The sequence below is a fragment of the Platalea leucorodia genome (genome assembly GCF_965183815.1).
Source record: "Platalea leucorodia genome assembly, chromosome: 1".
Lineage (NCBI taxonomy): Eukaryota > Metazoa > Chordata > Aves > Pelecaniformes > Threskiornithidae > Platalea > Platalea leucorodia.
Genome location: NC_138823.1, coordinates 18,228,493 through 18,251,130, shown reverse-complemented (window position 1 = coordinate 18,251,130; position 22,638 = coordinate 18,228,493). Strand labels below are relative to the sequence as shown.

Genomic DNA, 22,638 nt, shown 5'->3' with positions numbered 1-22,638 from the left:
AGAGAAAGAAAGGCCTGGTCCAATGGCCTGTATCTACTGATTATTGAAAATACATTTAACTTCAAAAATTTACAGGTGATTTAAATGAAAGCTAATGATATTTATGAACAGCTACATAATTATGACTATTCATCCCTTTTATGAAGCCAGGAAGAGTTATTTCCAGAATTTAGTATCTGAGTTATAAGGCCAAATCTACCAATCCCCCAAGAAGAACACAATTTGCTTAGATGAAGTCTAGACTGGTTTGTGAGACTGGTATGATTTTTATTTTTCATAATTTTTTATAGCCCATTAGTTACAGAACTAGGTGAGTAGGTGAATAGAGTTTTAGACTTTAGTCTGAGTGAAATTTGAAGCCTCATTCCTTTCTATCATCTGAGAAGTGTACCCTATCAGACAAACTATATCTTGTTCTAAATAGAAGCACTGTTAGCCTTTCCAGTTTTCTGAGATTTTATGTAGTCATATATGGAAAATTAATGTTTCTAGAAGAATCACAAGCTGTAAGAGCTCTTTTTTCCCCCAGGAAGACTGATGTAACCACTTTCCCTTGATTATTTTGTTATCTGTAATTCCTAGGAATGAAAAGCAAAACTATAAATTTCCACAGCCTAGCTAATCCTTGAAGAGTCAGGCTCTCCAGAGAGAGCTTACCTGCTCTCTGCCTGGCTTCATATGCAGCTAGGTGAATTCTGAGGTGCACTGTGGCCTTGTTCCAACAGGATGAACGAAGAAGGCCCATCTAGGGCACACATTCGTTGTCGGGGCAGCAGGATACTCCTGAATCCCAGAAGTCTGCTGGTCAGAAGTAAGCAATTTTGCACCACCTAATGAACCCCACTCTGGCCATGCTTGAAGAGTGAGGAAGCAGTTTTTTCACTCATACAGAGATTAAGAGTAAAAATGACATCTTCATTATCAATATAACTTTACATTAAAAGGACGTAATCAGTGGTGATGCATGCTTTCAGTGTTGTGCTGCTAAAGTACTTCAATCCTGTCCTAAGAAGTGAACCTAACAAAAAAACAGAATTGTTTAAAAAATCTGCCACCACTCAGTCTCCTCCTCAGGGTAGTAACATGTATTGGAAAGCATGTAAGTGAAATGTAATGATGTAGTCTGTTGTCTGTCATTTGGAATCAGGAACCCAGACTCATTTCAGCTATTTTAATCACAGCATTTCCAGTGAACAAGGTTTGATAATTAAATATTTGCAGCAGCTGGAGTCACACTGCTCCGAAAAAAAAGAAAAAAAAAAATCTTTAGAAATCTTTCATCAATTCATTGCCATTATAGTCAAATTATTTTACTTATTGTGAAGCCACAAATTTCTTCGAAGACCACAGATGTGGTCTTATCATCATTACACTTTGTTATTAGGCTATTAAAAAGACAGCTATACTGTTGCCATATCTTTATAGTCAAACTCAATAGCTTAAGCTGTATTAAAATGGCCATTATTATATTCAAAAAACATCATTAATATTTGAGCCAAAACTAATCATTTTTATTGAGAAAATCTAAAAGCAGCATTGAAAAAGTGACTTCAAATCATATTAAGCAACTAAAATAGTAAATCTCTTCAAATTTTATTTAAAAAAATACATTGAATACTTTGATCTCCTTTAAAAGTCACCCTATGGTGACTTTTTTATTGGCATCTGCTCGCTTGGCAAGCATGTTAAGCACTGAACCAATGAATGAAATACTCCCCAGCTGTGAGTTTGCGTATATAAAACCTGCCAGTCCTTCCTTTCATAAGCCTAGGAGATTCATAGATAAATGGAAAGTGATGTGAAATGACCTTCTGGTACTTCTTTAAATTATATAGTCAGCATCTGAGTGACACAAACTTGGCCTTGAATTAGAAAAGCAAACCAGAAGTTAATAGTTATACAACTAATGCTCACCTCTGTTCTCCCAACATCTTAGACTGTAATCTCCAGCTATTTTATGGAGACCAGATAGCACAGCAATTCATGTGTACTTAAAAGTATGATAAAAAATATTTTCAGGTATATCTACCAGATATCTTCAATATGCAATATATTAATATGAGCCTATTCATATCTGAATTACGTAGTTAGTATTATCTCTCTGTGTTTGAAACATAATGAAAAATAGAGATCTTTGGCACAACCTTGTTAAAACTTTTAAAACATTCTTCATAGAAAAAAATTTTTACATCAATGGGAAAATAATTTCCTAGTTTGCATATGTAATGTACATTCTTGCATTATAATTCATTTTATACCACCTCTGAAAATATTTATATTTTAAGTAGCACTTTAAGATACATTTATTATATATTCTGGAGAAGAAAATACTTAATAATTGCTAAAAAAGAAAAAAACCTACAGCAAAAAATATTTCCAGCATATAACTAATCCTGCCTTTAATTTTCTTTTTCCAGATAGCAACATAAATCCATTATGTTTTCATTGTGTAGACAGGCTATAGGCCATGGATTCCTGTTCCCTCAGAATATCTGATATAATGCAGTCCATTACCTGGAATTCTTCCTGAGTATGTGATCTAACAACATTTGAACAAGCAGGAATGTTTTTGTCTAATATATGCTTAACAATAAGACACAGGTTTTGTTTGCCTCCAGTGTTAGAATTAAAAGATTTGAGGATGAGGAATCACTAAGTAAAGCTTGAATTTGAATCATCCAAGCTCACGCTCCTAGATGACTGCTAACTGAAAAGTATCTAAAATTGCCAGCCTTACCGTATACTCAGAGATAAAATCATGAAGCTATCTGTGTGCAGCATGACTACTGGATGGATGTAGATTACACTAGCAGCAATGTTTTCTAATTCATTTAACCCACGGCAGCTGACAGAGCAAATATGATAAAATGAGGCTGTGCTGTTTCTTTCACATTACAAAGAATTTATCTCCTTCCAAAAATTTCAGATAGATGTTTTAGGTGGGATGAATCGTTCCATGGGAATATGTATCTCTCTCTGTTGATTAGAGCAAGCATCCGAATGGCTTAGACTAGATATGTAACCTCCATAGATAGGTGCCTAACAAAGCCAAGAGGAAATGTATCCCACCAGAGAGTTAAATTACATGTATACACACCTATTTTCTTTGCATACCAGCCTAAACCACATATGTACATAAATAAGCAATGTTTAAGGGAAGCTTTTCAAGAAAAGATACGTTCACAGATTTAGAGCATCTCCACTTAGATTATACAGATTAAAACACAGATCATGTCACTGCATCTGACTCCAAAGGTCCAGATCTTACATTTATGGATGAAGATTTTTTTTTTCCATTAAACTTTTTGTGTCTATTTATTGTGCAGAAGATAGATAAACTTTTGTTTTATTATGTTTCTGGCTCACCACCTGTACATTGTTTTCTTGCTAAAATCCACACAGTACAGTAAGCCAGATTCTACTCATCCTTATTGTATTTATTATATAGGTGTATAATCTTCTTACTTTAAGGAAGAAATGAACTATGCCTTAAAAATGTATTGTACATTTCAAACAAGTAGTTTATTTTTTTATATTTAATCAAAATAATAGTGGAAAATAAATTCATATCCAGTCATTCAATGCACATTGAATGCACATTAAGAATATTTGATTTCCATTGTGGTGGGAGGGTGTATTATTTGTTTCTAGCACAATGTACACAACCTACATATTTCTCCATATATACTCCATTCTTATCCCCCTTCAGTGTTCTTCATTAACTCTCAAAATTAACTTGACAAAAGAATCAAATGAAAAGACATGTACCCACCACAGTTAAGTTCAGTCAGAGAATTTTGAAATCAAAATAATATTCTTGCAATGAGCTAAATTAACAGAAAGCAGTATTTACACTAATGTAGCAAATGTTTTATTTCCATACTGATAATACATCATAAAAAAAAAAAAAAAAAAAAAAAAAAAAAGAAAGAATACTTTAAGAATACTTTGCCAATTGTATGTCTGATTGCATATTACCTCAATTAGGCTTATCATCTCTGGGATGAAAACCACTTCTGTGTCTGCCTGATACCCTCTGCACAAAGACATCTCAGTTCTGGCCAGAGTTTCTAAATTCTATCAGAGGTAATACTTCTGTTTATGTACTTTTGAATGAAGCTTAGTTAGCTGACTGGAGAAAATTACAGAAAAGGACTTCCATACACTTTTTAATGCTGGGCTTTTGAAGCTCAGTTATAAGAATTTACTAAACATCGTTCTAATGTTTTTGGATACTAGTACAAGATCCTTTGAAAATCTTGCCTTGACAGAATAGTGTTAAAAAGAGAAATGACAACAGGGCAACAGAGTTGAAAAAATGCCAAGAAAAAAGGAAAAGGGGCATGAACTTTCTATTGTCTATTGGGTTTACTCATACAGCAAATACATCTCCCTATTGTTACTAATAAATTTTTGCATGTACATCCTCAATATCGCATGATGTTCACTCTACTTCAGAAAACTGAGAAAATAAATGAGAAAACTGAAGTACCATACTCCTAATCTAACTTGTTGGCATGCTGAACTAAATTGAATTTCATTAAATATCTGGACTAAATGATTCATTTTTAAAAAATATTTTTAGTTTTTATATTAATTGTCCTGTGATACAGTCAGCTTTTCCGTCTTTATGCCAAATTCTTGTAAACACATACACAAAAAGTAGAAGGTTTTGTCTTAAAAATATAGTTTTATGATTACCTGGAAAAAAAATACTTTTTCAAAATGCACAAATAAATAATGGTCACTTTTCTTGGAATTCATGTGGTTTTGAAGTCATTCTTTTTGGGAAGGAAAGGTGGACTGACCGACTTTTTATAAAATGCATGGTACAAGCCAGATCATTGTCCCTTTCTCCTGAAATTGGTGTCTTAAGCCTTTATTAAGTAGTGCATACAAACATTTGGAGCAGTCTTTGTGGTTCCACTCCATTTTGCTGACAAGTAATCACTGTTTGGACAATGCAATCCCACTGACTTTGAAATGGTTGCCTGTATGAAAAGAGGGTAGGAAATAGAATAAGATTCCCACCTATGGTAGCATTTTGATATTTCATATCATCCTCTATCATCTCCATCTCCCATTCAGCAAAGCATTGCTTAATTCAATAATTGTTTAGTTCATGGTTAAAAATATTAAATCTAGATATTCAGCCAGACATTTCCATCCACTTGAATTTAAGATAGAGAGTTAAATAGTCCACATTTTAAAAACGTCAGTCCATACATGTCTGACACATTTCTTAAATGACATTAAGTTGTACACAGCAGTGATGATGGATTCAAGATATTAAAAGCAAATGTTTTACTTTAATGCAGCTAAGTATTATCATAAATACCATTTGGTTCTTATTCCCTCTTGATGGGAGGTTGTCATTTGGTACATTCTGCTACATATGATCTGTCCTTGCCTATCTTTTTTTCTTTCCAAATGTAAACTGAGTTTGAAATCAAATCAAGCAGTACTGAAATAATTCTAGTGTGACATGGCTTTTAAGCTGTCTAACAGTTCTAGATGAAGTGAACTCTCTAAGAGAAAACACATGTTGACAACATTGTTTGCTCAATGTGTGTCACTGTCAGAATAAAAGTTTTATGTGTACCTTCCAGTATTTGCAAAAAATTACTCTTTAAAGGATTTAATAAATAATAATTATAATAATAATCCCAAACCCCTGCTGTTTGGCTCTGTTTCTTCTGTCTGTTGCTTATTTACAATAGATCAGGGCTATCTCATAACAGAAATTCAAGAAAAGACACAAGGGAAAGCTGAAAATGGTATAACTATGATAGAAAGGTGTCTGTGAATACAAGTCAGTTATTCAGGAACTGAAGAGAACAGTGGATTTTAACTACCCTGTTTATAATAAGCAAACTGGATCTACCTTCATTGCCAAAAATCTAAGAAATCTTTTCCCAAAATTCCATGCTTATGAATAAAGTGTTTGTCATTTTCTTAATATTATATCTTGCTGTAAATGTAAACCAAATGTACAGTCTCCATAGAAACTAGACAGTTTCCCAATAACATACATGTTTTTAGCTTCTTTGTAGGAAAAAAAGAGCCCTGATTTAAATTTTATATTTTTCGATGGTCACTGAGAGTCGATACTTAATTTTCTGATAGCATAGCTCATAAACCACAGTTACGTTTCTTACTGTGTATGTTCGATCTAACTTTTTGCTCTAACAGAAAGGAAAGCCGTTTGCTGAGGCAAGTTGATATAAAACTTATTTATCTGTTAAAAATATTAATTTAAATAGAAGTATAGATGACACTGTTATGCAGAGAATAGCATACAAATTAATTCACGTGCATCAGGAAAACAAAATAAAATCTTAAACATCTACATTTTAATTGTAACCAGTGCTGGATTTCAGTGTTGCCAGTGCTGGATTTCAGTGTTGAACAATTAACAATCATTACATCGTTTTAAAATACCACTGGGAGAGTGTCAAAGAAGATGAGTCTTCCATGTTTACAAAAGATTTTGCCTGTGGCATACTGTGTGCTTTTGTGAATCATTTATCTTCTAGCTTAAACCTGTCATGGTATGAAATATTGCAACTGTGATTCTGCATGACAGAATAATGAAACATTGAAAAAAAAGTCCACACTGCAATGGCTTTTCCACAGAATTTTGGGCTTTAGAACCTGAAAAGCTGCACATGAAATAACTTTCCTTTTCATTCCATCAAAAACTAATCCAGGCCAATGAGTTGCCTTCTACACACTGAATATGCTATTCCATTGTTTGTGTTTTTTTCTATATTGAGCTGGTTTTAGCTTTTTTTTAAACTGTGTTCTATTATAAGATCTCATATACTGTATTGGATGCCAAAATACTTCCTGAAGAAGTTCCATTCAGCAAATATTTGAGTGTTATATTTCACATTGAAAGTTGGAGCCATAGGAAAGCCATAGGATTACAGAAGAAGATTTTTTGCTGTTTTCTTTAGGACAATTACTTTAAATTATCTTATGCCAGCAGGTTTGCTGGAGTACCCAGTCATTCTCCAAAAAAGCTTGTTTCGACTCTTTGTTGTTGTGAATAATCTCTGACAAATCTATGTGTCATGATGCACATTAGCAAGTGAACTCAAGATGAAATCTGGTGTCTTTCCACAGAGGCCACAAAGGCCAGTATTTTTTGGGGACCATCTTGTCAGTGAGTGATCCCTACACAATCCATATCAAGCAGCAAGAAAACACTCTTTTCTTAATGCAATGTCTTCTATCAGGACCCAAAATTATAGTGTTACAGGTAATAATTTCCTAAAGCTGATCTTAAAGAGCTCAGCATTAAAAATGTATGGCTATCCTTCTCCGCAACTGTACTTGAGTATATTGTGATGAGTTAAAGATAAAAGCTATTAGATAAAACACATTCATTACACAAACCTTTAAAATTTCAGACAGACAAATAATTATCTTGAGTGTAGAAAACACAGGTTAAATCAATTGTCAAAATTACTTTGACGTTCTTAGTGGTCGTTACTGGAATAATTTTAGTAACGATAGATTAGAGAAAGAGCATGGGTCAGAATAAAAAAACATATTAATAACTTACAAAAAAAATACAGCACTGTATAACTCATATTTTAAAAATTGAGGTTTTGGGTGCAAGGAATTCTGCTCCCTATTACTGCAGGACTATCATTCCAAAAAAACAGCTAAAATGGAAATACTTGGTTTGGCCTATTTGATGTGTCATGTCATTCTCATTTTTTAATGGCTACTGCCAAGTATTTTTTTTTACTTTTCTCTTTCAACACACAAGCATTCATATTTTCGGTATTTGCAAAAGTGGATTAAATACTTCCATGGTACATTCTACAGATACCTGGCCAAATTGTCAAAATATGCTGTTTAAACACAAGAAAAAGAGTAAAGGACTATCCCAAGGTAGGACAGCCAAAAAGCTCAAGAGAAATGGCCAATACTCATAATCATATCATATCATAATCATAATCATATCCCCAATACATCACTGTGTCCTTGTATGGCAGGGTTAATCGTATCTAAACCATGATTTTCCTTCTTTGTATCAGCATTTTTCTTTTTTTTTGTATAAGCACTGTGAAAGGGTCAAACAGAATTCCTTAATACTCTTCTTAACATGCTTAATGTGTAAAGAAAATGAGTATTTGTCAAATTATTCCAAAAAACTATACAGAACAGTGGGATTTTTCCACATTTCCATGTCTTGTTTTGGGAATTCTGTCTTTAGTTCCAGAAATCACAAAATTACATTTCCATCCAGAATGTCAAAGACATGAAGTACAGAGCATTAACATTTTAAATCCTTTATTGTAGTAATTTTAACTCTTTACATGTTGACATCTGTGTCATAAACTAAGTATCAGATTTGATGGAAATGGGAGGACATAATCTTTACAGTTGATCTAAACCAAATTAGCTATGTCAAAAGCATATGCTTGCAACAGCTAGAAATAAACCAAGAATTGTGGAAATGTGTTTAATTTTTTCTGGCTGTTCTAGAGGAATAAGTAGAGATTCCTATGGCTTAGGAGACAATACTTTTAAAAGCCTGTTTATTTTGTAGTAGCCTATGTATCTCTATGCTGTACATAAGAACAAATTAATTGGATATTAAGGGATTTCAGTCATCATGAGTATGGCAGATGGATACACAGCAGTTCAAGCATTGTCTTTAATTTGAATAAAATGTTTGCAGAATCAACATGAAGGAATATTAATAAATACCTATTCCCATCCGCAGGCACCTGTTATTTGATGAACTGAAATGTGAACATAGTCAGAATAAAAAGTCCTACTTATCGAAGCATAAATCTGAAGCATGAATATTTAAAGAATAAATGATATTCAGTATGTGACATACTGCTTACCAAGGAGTCAAAGTGAACAACAAACTATCAGCTGTCATCATAGGCATTGTTTAATAATAAAGTGAGATAAAATAATTCATAAATCCAGAGCGATAAAACAGTGCTGTAAAAGCCCTGTCTTTGTGTGGGACAGAAGACATCTTTAAAAGTTTCACCTAGTCATCAGAAAAAATATTAGGATGGGAGTGAAGTTTTGATGGAGGATCTGGGAATCTACCAAAACCAGATAAACACATGCTGCTCTAATTTCATTCCTCAGCAAAGACTATGCCATTGCCTCATGATGCAGAGAAGCCAAGGATTGTGACAGCAATATTACCACACATTTAAGAAAAATGTTTTTTAACCTGCTTACGTGGATTTACTGGAACTATGCTACACTTTCTAGAGCCTTGGCACATGATCATGTGTGAAGAGAAACCTTAACTGGTACCACTAGTATCTTTGGCTAGTATCACAGCAATATTCTAAGTTACATGTTGGCTGTCACAGTGAGACAAAAATAACTGAACAACAGTAATTTCAAAAAATAATGGTAAATATAAGCATTTTGAGAAAATAGTGCACTATAAAAATGACAAAAAGTATAAACAGAAATGTCAGTTTAAAACAGCCTTTTCACATTTGTATGTTTAATATAAAAGCAATCACACAAATCATCCAGAATTGTTGAAAGTATCCAAGCAACAAAAAGATATGAATGAGACCAGGTCTACTTACCAAATTCCTTGGGAACAGTGATAGAGTAAACACAGTTGTGACCAACACTATAATTCTTGGGGTAGTTTGGTGATAATACAGTGCCTTCAGAGCCTGTTGAGCGGCTTCCACAGGGTGCTAGAAAGTGAAGTTAATCAGTTTTGAATAATATAATATCAGAAAAAATCAGTATAAAGTGATTTGTTCTATGTTGGTATATGCTATTACAGTAAATTTTATTACAATTCTACACTGGATTAAATTTGTATATCCTGTGAAGTACTGAGGATGCACAACTTTCTCACACATCAAAAGAGAATTGATGGCACTCTGCAGTTTTCCAGATCAATTAATGTTTTTCTTTACCATTTATCAACCATCTTAACAAAATAATGATGTGCTTTATACACAGTATGCTATTATTCACAGCATACAAAACTATTATTCATTTGTATGATGCTTTATACTCTGATAAAAGCATAGATTATGCAGCCCTTCTGCACACTAGTAAATTCTTACTCATGCCAATAGTCTCATAATTCAAAATAATGTATAAAACTACTGAAATAAGGAAGTCAGAATTCCTTGACTGAACATGATGTACCACTTATTTATATCTCAATTATTTATAACATTAAATATATAAAGTTATGTGCAAACACTTTTCTTTATCACACAAGCATCATGTTTATTCTACCATTAATAGCTATAATACTTGATAAAATGGCAGATAACTAACAATTCTATTTACTACAACAATATCTTTTTATAAGGTTAACAATAGAAGTTAGCATTTGGCATTATTCAAAACTGTCAAACAAGAAACAGTGCTTTTTCTTCTTTTTTTTCATCAGATGTTCAGGTGCATTTATATGAAACAGTCATAAGTGTTAGTGTTTTCCTATGTCTATTACCTGCTTCTCATACACACTTTGTAATTTAGTAGTTAAATCTATTGTCAAGATTATGGCATCTGTTTAGAATATTTCTTCTAACGGCTTTGGACTATAAAACATTTTTTTAATGAGTTTAATGTTAACATATCTATTTAACAAATTTGTTTCCTCTGTTAAGAAGTAAGCGTCTTTCTAAAATAAGTACTACTCAATATTTTGTTTGCTAAACACAAACAAATCTGTTTTTTGTGGTATGCTCTCAAAACATTAATAACTTCTGAATTGCATTAAATAAGAAAAACATGGGTTTCTTACTATTATTTCAGAAGATTTTTATCTCATTACCTGTCATACTAAATACAAGCTGTTTATTAGCTTAGCTACAAATCATGCGTTTTAAGACTACTTTTAGTTAATTCACACAAAATATATGGTAGAGTATACCATGAAAAGAATACATCTTTTAATGTTAGCAGCTTAAGGCCCCATTGCTTTGAGCATGGATTTCTGCAATTTGCATTAACACGGGTTCCTTTCAGTATGGTGTAGCTGCAGAGCCTGACAGACTGTGTACCTGAAATGTGAGCAGATGGTACCTATTGCTCCAGTCTGCATATACAATTTGTAAGTGATTTAATGGGCTAGCAGGAAAGACATGGTGTTTGAAATAGGTCAACAGAAGAACATTGACTTTTGCGTGTGCATGTGGTAGATGTGGCACAAATATTAGAGATTAGAAAATCAGTCAGGACCCAGAAAAGGACATAGTCTTGGCGATGCTCAGTACAACTTTACTGATAGGCACCCACTCTGAGATACGGACTAAGCACTAAGACTACCATATGTACATGGAATATTACTGACTATGGCTAAAAGAATAATCTCAGTGTCTTCCCTCAATCCACCATCATGTGAAATATCATGCTTTCCTGTGAAAATGTATTTAGATAATAGAATTATTGGCACTTTTTGCCGAGAAGCAATAGTCTTGGTTGAGTCTCACATCCAGGGACTTATTTGCCTTGAGTTATTTGAAAAAACACAAACTCTTCACTAGCTGAATATGGTAAATATTTTTTGATGAAAACAGGTTTGTTTACAAGTTTGTAAGTACTCAAGATTTTCTGTTCCAGGTTTTTGATGAAAAATAAGAGAATATGAAAGAATATAAGCAACAAAAGCACTAAAATTAGAGAAATAAGATTGCCAAAAAGCTTGTTACTTCTCCCTAACCCCATTTCCTTCTTTACTGTTTGTGAGTGAATAAATGAGTTATTTCAACAAAGACCAATAATACCATCCCACTCCAGCACTCATATCATTATTATACTTCCCTAATCAGCAGATATACAATAACGTGCAAATTCAGGGTAAAATTATGATTCCACTGAAGTCAATGCCATTGACACCAAAAGGGACAGAATTTCACCCTTCATTTTTAATAAAACTTGAAGTAATAGCAAACAAGAGCAATACTTTAAGTTAATAGCTATATATTTAGTACTCAGCATATAGTTGACCATTAGTTATAAAGTCCAGATTTTTTATACCCCAATTCTTTTTTATTCCTACAAGTTATACAGTAAGGTATTTGTGATTTTACAAAACTACTAGTATGCTTAGAACAGAACAAAATAAAAAACTCCTAACAGTTTATTTTAAATAAACATATATTTTTCTATAAATTATTTAACTCAACATACATAATTTTTCAAACAAAAATAAATTTGCTGCAAATTTTACAAGGTTTTATTCACTTTAGTGCAATACCTTACACTACAAAATATTGATATTAATAGTTGTGTATCTAAAATCAACAGTGACTTTTGAGTTATATTGTTTACTAAATATGTAACACTGTGGAAGTTGTGTTGATGGTGTAACACTGTATGATATCGATAGCATACTGTAGTATCAAACTAATGTCACCAGGAAATTTTTTTAAAGCTAGGCAAAGAGAGAAACTAATTATGTTTGTGTCATACACAACAATTTAAGAAAGCTTGTACACTTTCAAAGTGTTCTTGATTCTCTGAGGTACAACTATGAATTAAGTACGTATACGTCTAGCCAAAATGTTTCACACTATTTTAGTAGTATTACTACAGCTGGTATAAGAATAATCACGCAAAATAATTTCATTGACAAATGCACATAGATTTCTAAAAGTGATTAAACCCAGCAATTTTTGCAAATTAAAAAAATAATACAAAATACAATTTAGCACCTTCAAAAATCTGAGAGCTCTCATTAATGTTAAAGACTGATTAAAACAATTTTAATGTCTCTAAAAGGTGAAGATAATGCCATTTTTTTTTAATAATTGATATTAATTAAAATGTTTATGTGACACGTTCTCTGAAACATCTAAACATTTTTCCCACACATTGAATCCCATGAAAGCAACATACATCTGTACTGATTATATAGTGGGCACATATCTGGTCATGTAAGAGGACAAGAGACACAGTACAAGGCTGGAAGCAGGATTTCCAGCAGGGGTCCTTTAAGGGCAAAGTGTCTCAACAGCATTGTCTGCAGCCTATACTAGAATATGCTCAGTACAGACTGGACTTAGAGATGAACTATTTGTCACTCTGACATGTGTAAAGTTTAATTTGCAGCAAAACCAAAATACTTGCATTGAGTATTTCATAGTAATTTCTTTCACTTGGTGTTCTCATTCTGGACTTTTTCACTCTGCCTTTTCTGAGTTTACCATTTCCTTTATGGTGTTTCCCATTGTTTCCCAACTGCTGCTATAATGACTCTATCCTCACAAGAATTCACATTCCTGGGTCTCAAAAACTAATCATATAAAGGAAAGTTAAATCAAGATGTAAGCACACAGTAGACCTTTGTCATCTGAGAAAATGTTTAACTTCATAAATCATTAGGTGGTAAATCATTTAGTTCTTATAGCAGCAAGACTGTCCTCCAAGACCTTTCTGAATGTATCAGGAAGGAGGAAGAGGTTTATTTGATATTTTAGTAAACCCATAGAGTTTGCTGACTATATTTCCTTTCTTACCTTTGGGGAAATCCTTACTTTAAAATGCCAGAAGTTTCAGGAAGAGAAGATTCTACCCTGGCCATCACTAAACATTACTATTCACAAATCAAAGATGGATCCAGGGACATGAAACCATAGCTACAGTGAATTAAAAACATTAATTTGATAAAAAGATAAAACATATTTGTGCCTCTGGAAAATACCTAGTATCAAGTTGTTTGGTTGGATATAGTAATTCCACTACCACAATGCTACCAACTGACTTCCATTTATGCTTATTTCAGCTATGTACATCTCATTGCTTTTACATCAGTTTTACAGTGCTGTGATTTATTTAATTTGCTAATAACTACAAAGTTAAAAATCTGAAAGGCTGTGAAAATCAACATGTCCAATTATTGTGCTGTGTGTTGAAAGTTCTACCTACAGTAAAAATTCTAACAGATTCATCACATCTACAAATATAAACTGTGTTATTTAACACAAAAAAGCAACAAATGCTAAGCACCATTTCCCTAGGAATTAAAAAAATCCTGCAGAATAAAACAAATCAACAAACCAACCAACCAAAAAAAAAAAAAAAAAAACCTCGAAAGGCAAATGATATTGTCTAATGTAATTCTCCAATAGTATTCCAATATTTTTAATAATGTTTGCTTAGACTCTGAAATGTTGTATCACTTTCTGTATTTATTTCTGCTTTACAAATATAAATATATGACATATAAAAATACTACTCAGTATACTGTCCTTGTCCTGCTTTCCAGGATTAGCAATGAAACACTAATAGGAGAGAAAGGCACTTGACTGTGGCAAGAATATGATAGGAATCGGTGTGTTGAGGCATTGCTCACTGTTTCCTTGAAACATTATTAAACACGAATGGCAAACGGTTCCTTTTCTGTCTGTGCTGAATTTACTGTAATGGTATCTTGTCTTGTAAAATAGCACTCCCTGCAGCCCTTGAAAAAACCCTGTCATAACAACAATGAAGTATCACCCACTCTGCTTCTTAAATTGGTAAGCTTTTTTATCTGGAAGATTACCCATCTTGATCATTAGTATTCATGCACCTTTGTCAAAGAACTAAATTCTACCTCTTTATGGCAATGCATTAGTAAATAGAGAATACAATACAAAATGCATTACCATCAGCAATGACACCTTTTCTCACATTTCAGCATACACTAGTTGTAAAAGAAATGCAGATGATCACTGCAGAGGCAAAATCACACAACAGAACCACAGATCCCTGTAATCTACACCTAACTACTGCTAGAAAGTAAAATTTTGTATAGCGCCTGCAAAACATTACAGGGTTAAAAGCCCCTGCCATGTGCTTATTGCTCATATGTTTTCCATCATGCCTTTGCAGTTTAACCAAAAGAAAGAACCGACAAGGAAAAACTTCAGTAAAAGAACTGTGAAGAATAGACTACATAAGTATGAGAATCAATCTCAAATCTCTTCATCTTTTGAATAAATGAATATTTTTGCTACCATTTTTTTTTCTGCAGCTTGAAGCTTTTAATTCCTGCTACTACTTTCAGATTACCTACTTTCTAGCTCCTACAGCTAAGATCTAATATAATTTAATTGTAACTGCAGATTTAAGTGCCGTATTGTACCATCCATTTTTAAGCAGCATTCCTCAGTGGAATCAATGGGGAATGCTGCTTAAAAATGAATGGCACAATATGGCTTTATGTCATGCAGATAAATTTGATTACACAGCTACAAATACAACAAAAAATGAAGAATAGTAGTGCATAAACTCTGCAAAAGGAATTGCCTTGAAGAACTGTTAATGGGATACTGACTTTTTATCTAATGGGCCACTGTTTCAAAATCCAGACTAGGATACCTAATATTTAGTTGGTCTAAATGAGTCAGTTAAGAAAAATAATTATTTGGTGACATGATGTGTGTTTTTAGAATTTAATATATTAAATCATGGATTGATGTTTTTCCTAGTCTGATATAATACAATGTCATTCTATTTATCTTTTTTAAACCGAATGATGAGATTTTCAGTTGTAATGATTTCTTGTAGTGGTTAAATCAAGACTAATATACAGGTAATAAGAAAACAAATATAGTGACTGATATATCACCATCAGGAAATAAAATAATAAAAAATCATGCAAAGGAAACCTTAACAGGTAAAAATGGAAAACAAATTACTTCCAAATTACAGATACTTTTATTGTGGATATCAGTCTGCAAATGTGAATGTGATGAAGCACCTACATTTGTTTTAACAGTACAATGAATATGGAAAAGACAATCTGATACAGAAATAAGCATTTTAGTTGCTGTTTGGAAATACAGAAATACATTAAAAATAAAAAGACACCAACAAATACAAAGAGAGAGAGTGCATCATCATACAGCTGGAAAGCAGTACCAAAGAAAACAATATCATAAATAATATGGAAGCCTTCCATACTGTTGTCTCTTCTGTTGTCTCACAACACAGTTTAATTATGGTAATCAAAATTGATTTAAAAAATGAGAGAGAAGCTCAAGCCAATATATGATAATAGTATTTGAAAGTGGTTACTTAAAACACAGTCCAGCAGAAGCTGGCAAAATCCCCTCAGGAATTCAGAAACTTATCTAAGCAGGGCCTGAATCATTAACAGAAGCTGGAGAATTACATAATTAAAAAAACAAAACAAAACCAAACCAAACCAAACCAAACCAAAAAAACCCAAAATCCCAAACCAGACAAATTCTAAGTAGCAACTTAAAAAAAAAAAAAAAAAAATTAGCAAATGTAGAAATGCAAAATCAAAAGCAGCGAGCTAGATATTGCTGAAAAACTTAATGGATCAAATATGAATTGTGAGTTTCAATACACCATTGCTGTAGACAAAGACACTTCTAAGATAGGCTTTCATGTATTAGACATGGAAGGTAACATTTCTGCTCCATTCAAGAGTAGTAAAGTCTCAGCAGGAACATCACATCAAGTTTTTGGCATTAAAAAAAAAAAAAAAAGAAAAAAGAAAAAAGAAAAAAAAAAAAACAGAAGGTTCTATTATGACCTAACAGGAAATTTTGAAATAATTGGTTTTGTTTAGTCTCCAAAAAAAGAAGAATGAGACCATGGTCAGACTGGTCACTTTTTGAAAATGTGGTAGATTGAGATAAAGATTAAAGAAATAATTTTTTCTCTTCATCCAGAAATGATATGACAAGGAATAACTGCCAACTATTTTAGTAAAATCAATTAATTTTAAATATTCTCATAACAACTTTTGGGAAGGTATTGAAGTTTTTGGTGATTCCTGGAAGAACAAGACATTTGTCATAATAGGTTAAGTATATCCAAGCAGACAAGAGACAGTACTTCACCTTTTTATAATTGGCTATGAATCTATCCATATTAATTGATTGTAGCATGAGAAAGGGGTACATTCCATTTTCTTTGTGCTGGCAATGCTAAAAACATGAATTGAATGGTTATAGTGTGATGAGCTATTTTATTTTTTTCTAGAAGAGGAAGGATAGTATTTCATGTTGAAATGTAAAACTCACAAAGAAAAAAAGGTTATGAATAAAGAAGTACACAATAGGAGAACCCCCAAAAGGCAATTCTAAAATTGAAAAACTATCATAAACTTGAATTATAAAAAATTTGGAAGTTTTCTGAAAGATGTATAACCAAGAAAATATGCCTTGTAAAGAGAGAACGAAGAAACTAAAAATCTGTGTAGTTTAGCAGAGGAAGATAATTTGATACATTTTAAGGAGGACATTTCAAGAGGATAGTACCTCTTTCTTTTCAATAAAAAGAAGCAAAAGAAAATTTAACAGAAGCTAAAGCTAACTCTCAGCTTGAGCTTTCCTTGTTACTTTATATATAATGTATATATAAATGTATAAAATGCAATTAATCACAGAATCAAATTATTTCTATGTAGATTTATTTAACAGTTCATCAGCTATTACCTCTAAAACCAACAAAACCAAAACCAAATCCGAATAACTTTGTGTCCTCAGTTTCCATTCCTTGAAAACTTTAAAGCAAAACTAATAGTCTTTCTGCAGGCATGAGAAGCAGATTTTATATAGTTGAATATGAGATACACTTTTACATTCAGGGGAAAAAAAATACAAAGGAAAATTGGTTTAGCCTAACTATAGAAACAATGTTAGCTCTCAATTTAATGATTAAGGATTATTAAATTTCAATTATATTCCTTTTTTCCTAATGATCTGTGATGCACACAATTTTTAAAAGTTCTATATAGTTTTCTTAGGTACTGAAATAATGTGTTGCTTAAAATTAGTTTACTAAATTTACTCATTTTAGCTAAGTGTATGGAAAGTCTGAAATGAATTTTTTGATATGAACTGAGATGTGGCAGAAGGTCGAAATCCTACATTTTTTCTGCAGTAGAATGTCATCACAGCTGATTGCTCCTTCATAATATTGGCTGTTATCCAAATAGCCAAAATATCATCTATTTGCAAAATTATTGCTTCCTTATTTCTTTTTCCTATATTTTTCTGAACAAATGCAATTAGCTGGCAATTAGGCATATTTCTCGTTCTGTCCTGGCTGAGTTAATCCATGTCCATTTTAGATTGTCAGTAGAGTGCAGAAGCATAAAAGCAAAATCCTGTTCTCCTATTTAAATTGTCATAGAATCATAGAATCATAGAATCATCAAGGTTGGAAAAGACCCTTAAGATCATCGAGTCCAACCGTTAACCTAGCACTGCCAAGTCCATCTATACCATGTCCTCGAGCACCACATCTACCCATATTTTAAATACTTCCAGGGATGGAGACTCAACCACTTCCCTGGGCAGCCTGTTCCAATACTTGACCACCCTCTCGGTGAAGAAGTTTTTCCTAATATCTAACCTAAACCTTCCCTGGTGTAGCTTGAGGCCATTTCCTCTCGTCCTATGACTCGTTACCTGGGAGAAGAGACCAACCCCCACTTCACTCCAATCGCTTGTTACTTGGGAAAAGAGACCGACCCCCACCTCACTCCAACCTCCTTTCAGGCAGTTGTAGAGAGCAATAAGGTCGCCCCTCAGCCTTCTCTTCTCCAGACTAAACAACCCCAGCTCCCTCAGCCGCTCCTCATAAGACTTGTGCTTTAGACCCTTCATCAGCTTCATTGCCCTTCTCTGGACACGCTCCAGCACCTCAATGTCCTTCTTGTAGTGAGGAGCCCAAAACTGAACACAGTACTCGAGGTGCGGCCTCACCAGTGCCGAGTACAGGGACACTATCACCTCCCTGGTACTAGAGAAAAAATTAAAAAAAAAAAAACAAACTTGAAAAGTGAGAGTTCCACTTTTTATAACCCAAAATCGTATTCTATATAACGTTTCCATTTCTAAATGTCAAGGTAGAGCTACACATCAGTAATTATTTATTATCAAAGACTGTGGCATGTAGATGTCAAAATATCTAGTAGTTAAGCATAATCAGATACTAAATAAATATGTTTAATGTTTTAAAAATTTATTGATATAACTAAAAAGTTAACCTGATTGAAATTAGGCTGCAATTAGCTATCTTGTTAAATCTCTGTTAAACAGATACACTACCAAATTTCAAATCTAAAACAGCTAAATTGCAGACAATTATTAATCTTAATTCTTCATTTTTCTACTTATAGTGCAACAAATAGCTTTCTGTAAGGAAACAATTCAACAGGTAGCAGTGGTATAAATTAATTTCCAGTGTGGTATAGTCTTCTAGGCTCTTAATTGATGTTTAATGCACTAATTTTTTCTTCTTAACTTTTGAAGGAAGTGATGCAGCTCATGAAGACTTCACTGAGTGATCACATTGCCTTTCTGCAATAGGCAAAGACTTTTTTTAATGTTGCTTGTCTCTGGAACAAGGGATGGGATCTCAGGTCTCTCTGGCTTAGTGTTCCCAGGCAAGCTGGAGGATGGTGAGGTGCCTCCACTCCTTCATGTTTTTTACTGCACCAGAGATCTCTGGTTCCAGTTGATAAGTGAACTAGAACTCTGTGAGATACATTTCCAGGAGTCTGGGTCACTTCAGAAACACTCACTGAATAAGGTTGTGGTTGCTTCATTTAAGTAATGTTTTATTTTCTCTCTGCCAACAAAATGGAGGTAAAGTAGCAGGCTCTGAGAATGGAAATATCTAATATGAGAAAATGTTTTCTAACATGTTTTGTGCTAGAATAAAAGTCTTTGCAGTGAAGCAGTCTCTGCTCATAACAAATGGAGGTGGAATAGGTCTTTGTAGTCAGCCTGTGCCTCGGCACGAGTTCATACCTCTGTAAGAGCACACCAGAGTTATAGCTTCCAATACTGAAAAACAGTAACTAAATAAAACTTTAAAAATGCTTTTCAAGTCAACCATCTGCAGCAAAGCTTTGACATGATATTTAAGGAACTTCTGGAGTAAAAGAAACAATTATTTTAAAACAATTTATCTACGAGCATAATAAATGAATAAAAAATAAGAGAAAAGAAAATTGGCAGTCTTCGGGGGGAGACTGTTTCAGAGTCTTTCAAGTCTACTTAGATAGCAAGAGGAAAAGAGCATTACATGACAGATGTGTGGAAGTAAAAATAAGTCAGAGATTAACAAAGCTTAACACATTTTTAGCTACAATAGCAGAATTGAGACTGACTCATGAGAAAGTATGAATGAAAGATGTGTAGGGATTTACAGATCTCTTCACAAGAAATGATCATCCCTTCCAATCAGAAAGTTATTTTTTCTTTTTTTGTAGGACATATAGCTTCTGTATTATTTGTTTATTCACCTGTGCACTCTTTATATCTAAATCATATTTCATGGTTTAAGAAAGAATCATTCCTATTGTGTGATGAAGAGTGTGATGACTGCTTCTAAGTCATTTGATAGACTATGCAGTTGAGGTCTCACTGGGAGTATTTTTTGTTCCATAGCTTTAGTGGACAAGGACATACTTAAAACATCTTTTCATTACGCAGAAGAAACCTACAAAATGTGAGGATGAAAGTTAAAATTATGAACTTTCTTAGAACTCACTAACTTTGTGAGTTCATTTAGAACTGCATAGAACCAAGAATCTACTAGAGAGCTAGTAAGAGATAACATGTCCTTGTTTTGATAATAAGACTCTCACTATTTTAGGGGTGTGGAGGCTGTATGAGTGTATTACTCACCCCAAAATCCTTGATGTTGTTGTATTCTGCCCATCCGTATGTCTCTAGAATGTCCCTTTACCCAAATGAGTTTTCTAGCACTAGCAGTGAATCACAGCTGCTACAAAGAATAAGCTTTTTCTTGAATTACCTGAGAACATTATTACAATATTAGAATGAAACTCTATAATTCCTTAGGTTTCCAAGTGATTGATGATCACTTGGTTTGCAAGTGATTTCCAATATTTTGAGTGTGTGCGTCCATCGGCAGTTTGGAAAGAAACTACAGTAACAAGTAATGAATTTAATTTTAAATTTGAGATCTGACAACCAAAGATAAATTATCTGAAGTCACCGTAATCTGCTCAATGTCAGCATTCTTTGCTATCAGTGATGTTTGTGTTTGCAACACAGACTTTTAAATTAATTTTAAGATGATAGAAGTGCTCACTTTTCAAGCTCCCTTCCTTAAATGATTCCTCCTTTTAATTTTCAACTGGACTTGTGAGTAATTAAATTTACTGGTGGACTGATACCTACAAAGTAAATATCAGTTTGCTATAACAAACTGTTCTTAAGAGAAAAAAGTCAAACTAGTAAGTTTCCTAGAAAATAAAATGCCATGGTACACCCAAAACAATATTAACTCTTATAAACACAGGTCTGTGGTTAAAAGGGGAAAATACATTAAAATACAAACAGTAAGAACAGCCATCTCAATTCAACTACTTAAATACCTGAGTTAATTCAAGGTTTGTTTACCATCATTCTCAAAGCAGTAGCAAATTAAATATGACAATTCAATAATACAACTGAGGGAAAAAGAGCAAATAATATCAGCAAAGCATTGCTGCTTTTAAATACATATGCATAAAGGAATAAAGTTTAAAAGAAATAGATTTCCCCAAAGGATGATTCATCTCACCCTGTAGTATTCGGGAGAGACAGGTGCAAATACCTGTCTCTCTCAAATGGCAAGAGAAATGTCTTTTAAAATTAGTGTAGATGAGGCCACAGATTCACATTTCTTAATTCTAGGATTCTAATACACAGCTGTCTAGTCATCTAGGCACTATGACCAGCAGAGGGAAAAACACATTCTATTATTCCCACTCTGGAGAACTCCAGTTCTCAGTTACTAACCAAGATGTTGAAGAAGTATCAGACTAAAAAAGGCAAACATGAGAGAGGAAAAAAAAAAAAGAAAAAAACCCCAAACCATACATAATGGGTAAGTACAATCACATTCACATTAGACAAAGCAAACAAAAATAATTAATTCATGCCAGAAAGTGAGGAACAAGGATGCAACTCCTGAAACACAGGAAAGAAAAAACAAGGTAAGAAACAACTGTTAATAGTAAAATAAACAATAGTCAAAATAACTGGTCTATGGAATGAACAGTCATGAGGACAAGTACCAATTTAAAGTATAAAATAAAATAAGAATACAAGATTGGCCTTCAAAACAAGCAAACAGACAAAATATAAAAATAAAAATGCTCACAAGACTCACTAATCTAATCTAGACTGATTTTGCTATATCTGGTGGAAGTGGTTCTACATACAAAAGAAATACCATTTCCGTAAAAGCCAGTTACACTACTCTGATATTACCAGTAATGTCTCTACTTGATTTCGAATAACAGTGTGGCATGTCAGTACATACTAAAACATTTCATCCACTGGTTACAGATTTATATAATATAAGACTAAGATAGGCCATTTTAATCAATGTGACCTCTTGCATAACATGAAGCACAGAATTTCACCAGTGTCAAAAACTCAAACTCTTACTTCTTGGATGAGCTAAAGAATACTTGTGCATATTGTTTACCACTTTTACGTGTAGCTACTTTCTGATTATACTGTATCTCTTACTAATTCTTGAATGATTGATTATATTTAAAGCAAGATTACGATAATTGCATTTCTAATTTTTAACGTTCTATGCATATCCATTGCAAGTCAAGCAGTGGTACACATAAAGAAAGCAAATGTCTAGGACAGCAGATAG

General features: G+C 33.1%; 1 protein-coding gene across 1 annotated transcript in view; it reads right to left on the bottom strand.

Annotated features, from left to right (window-relative positions):
* CSMD3 (CUB and Sushi multiple domains 3) overlaps window positions 1-22,638 on the bottom strand; it is a gene marked incomplete at both ends in the record, with an annotated part of 751,074 nt that overhangs the window by 168,123 nt on the left and 560,313 nt on the right. Inside the window, one exon of the mRNA XM_082307341.1 lies at window positions 9,591-9,707. Within this exon, the coding sequence (XP_082163467.1) occupies window positions 9,591-9,707 (117 nt within the window). The remainder of the gene's footprint in view (window positions 1-9,590; window positions 9,708-22,638) is intronic.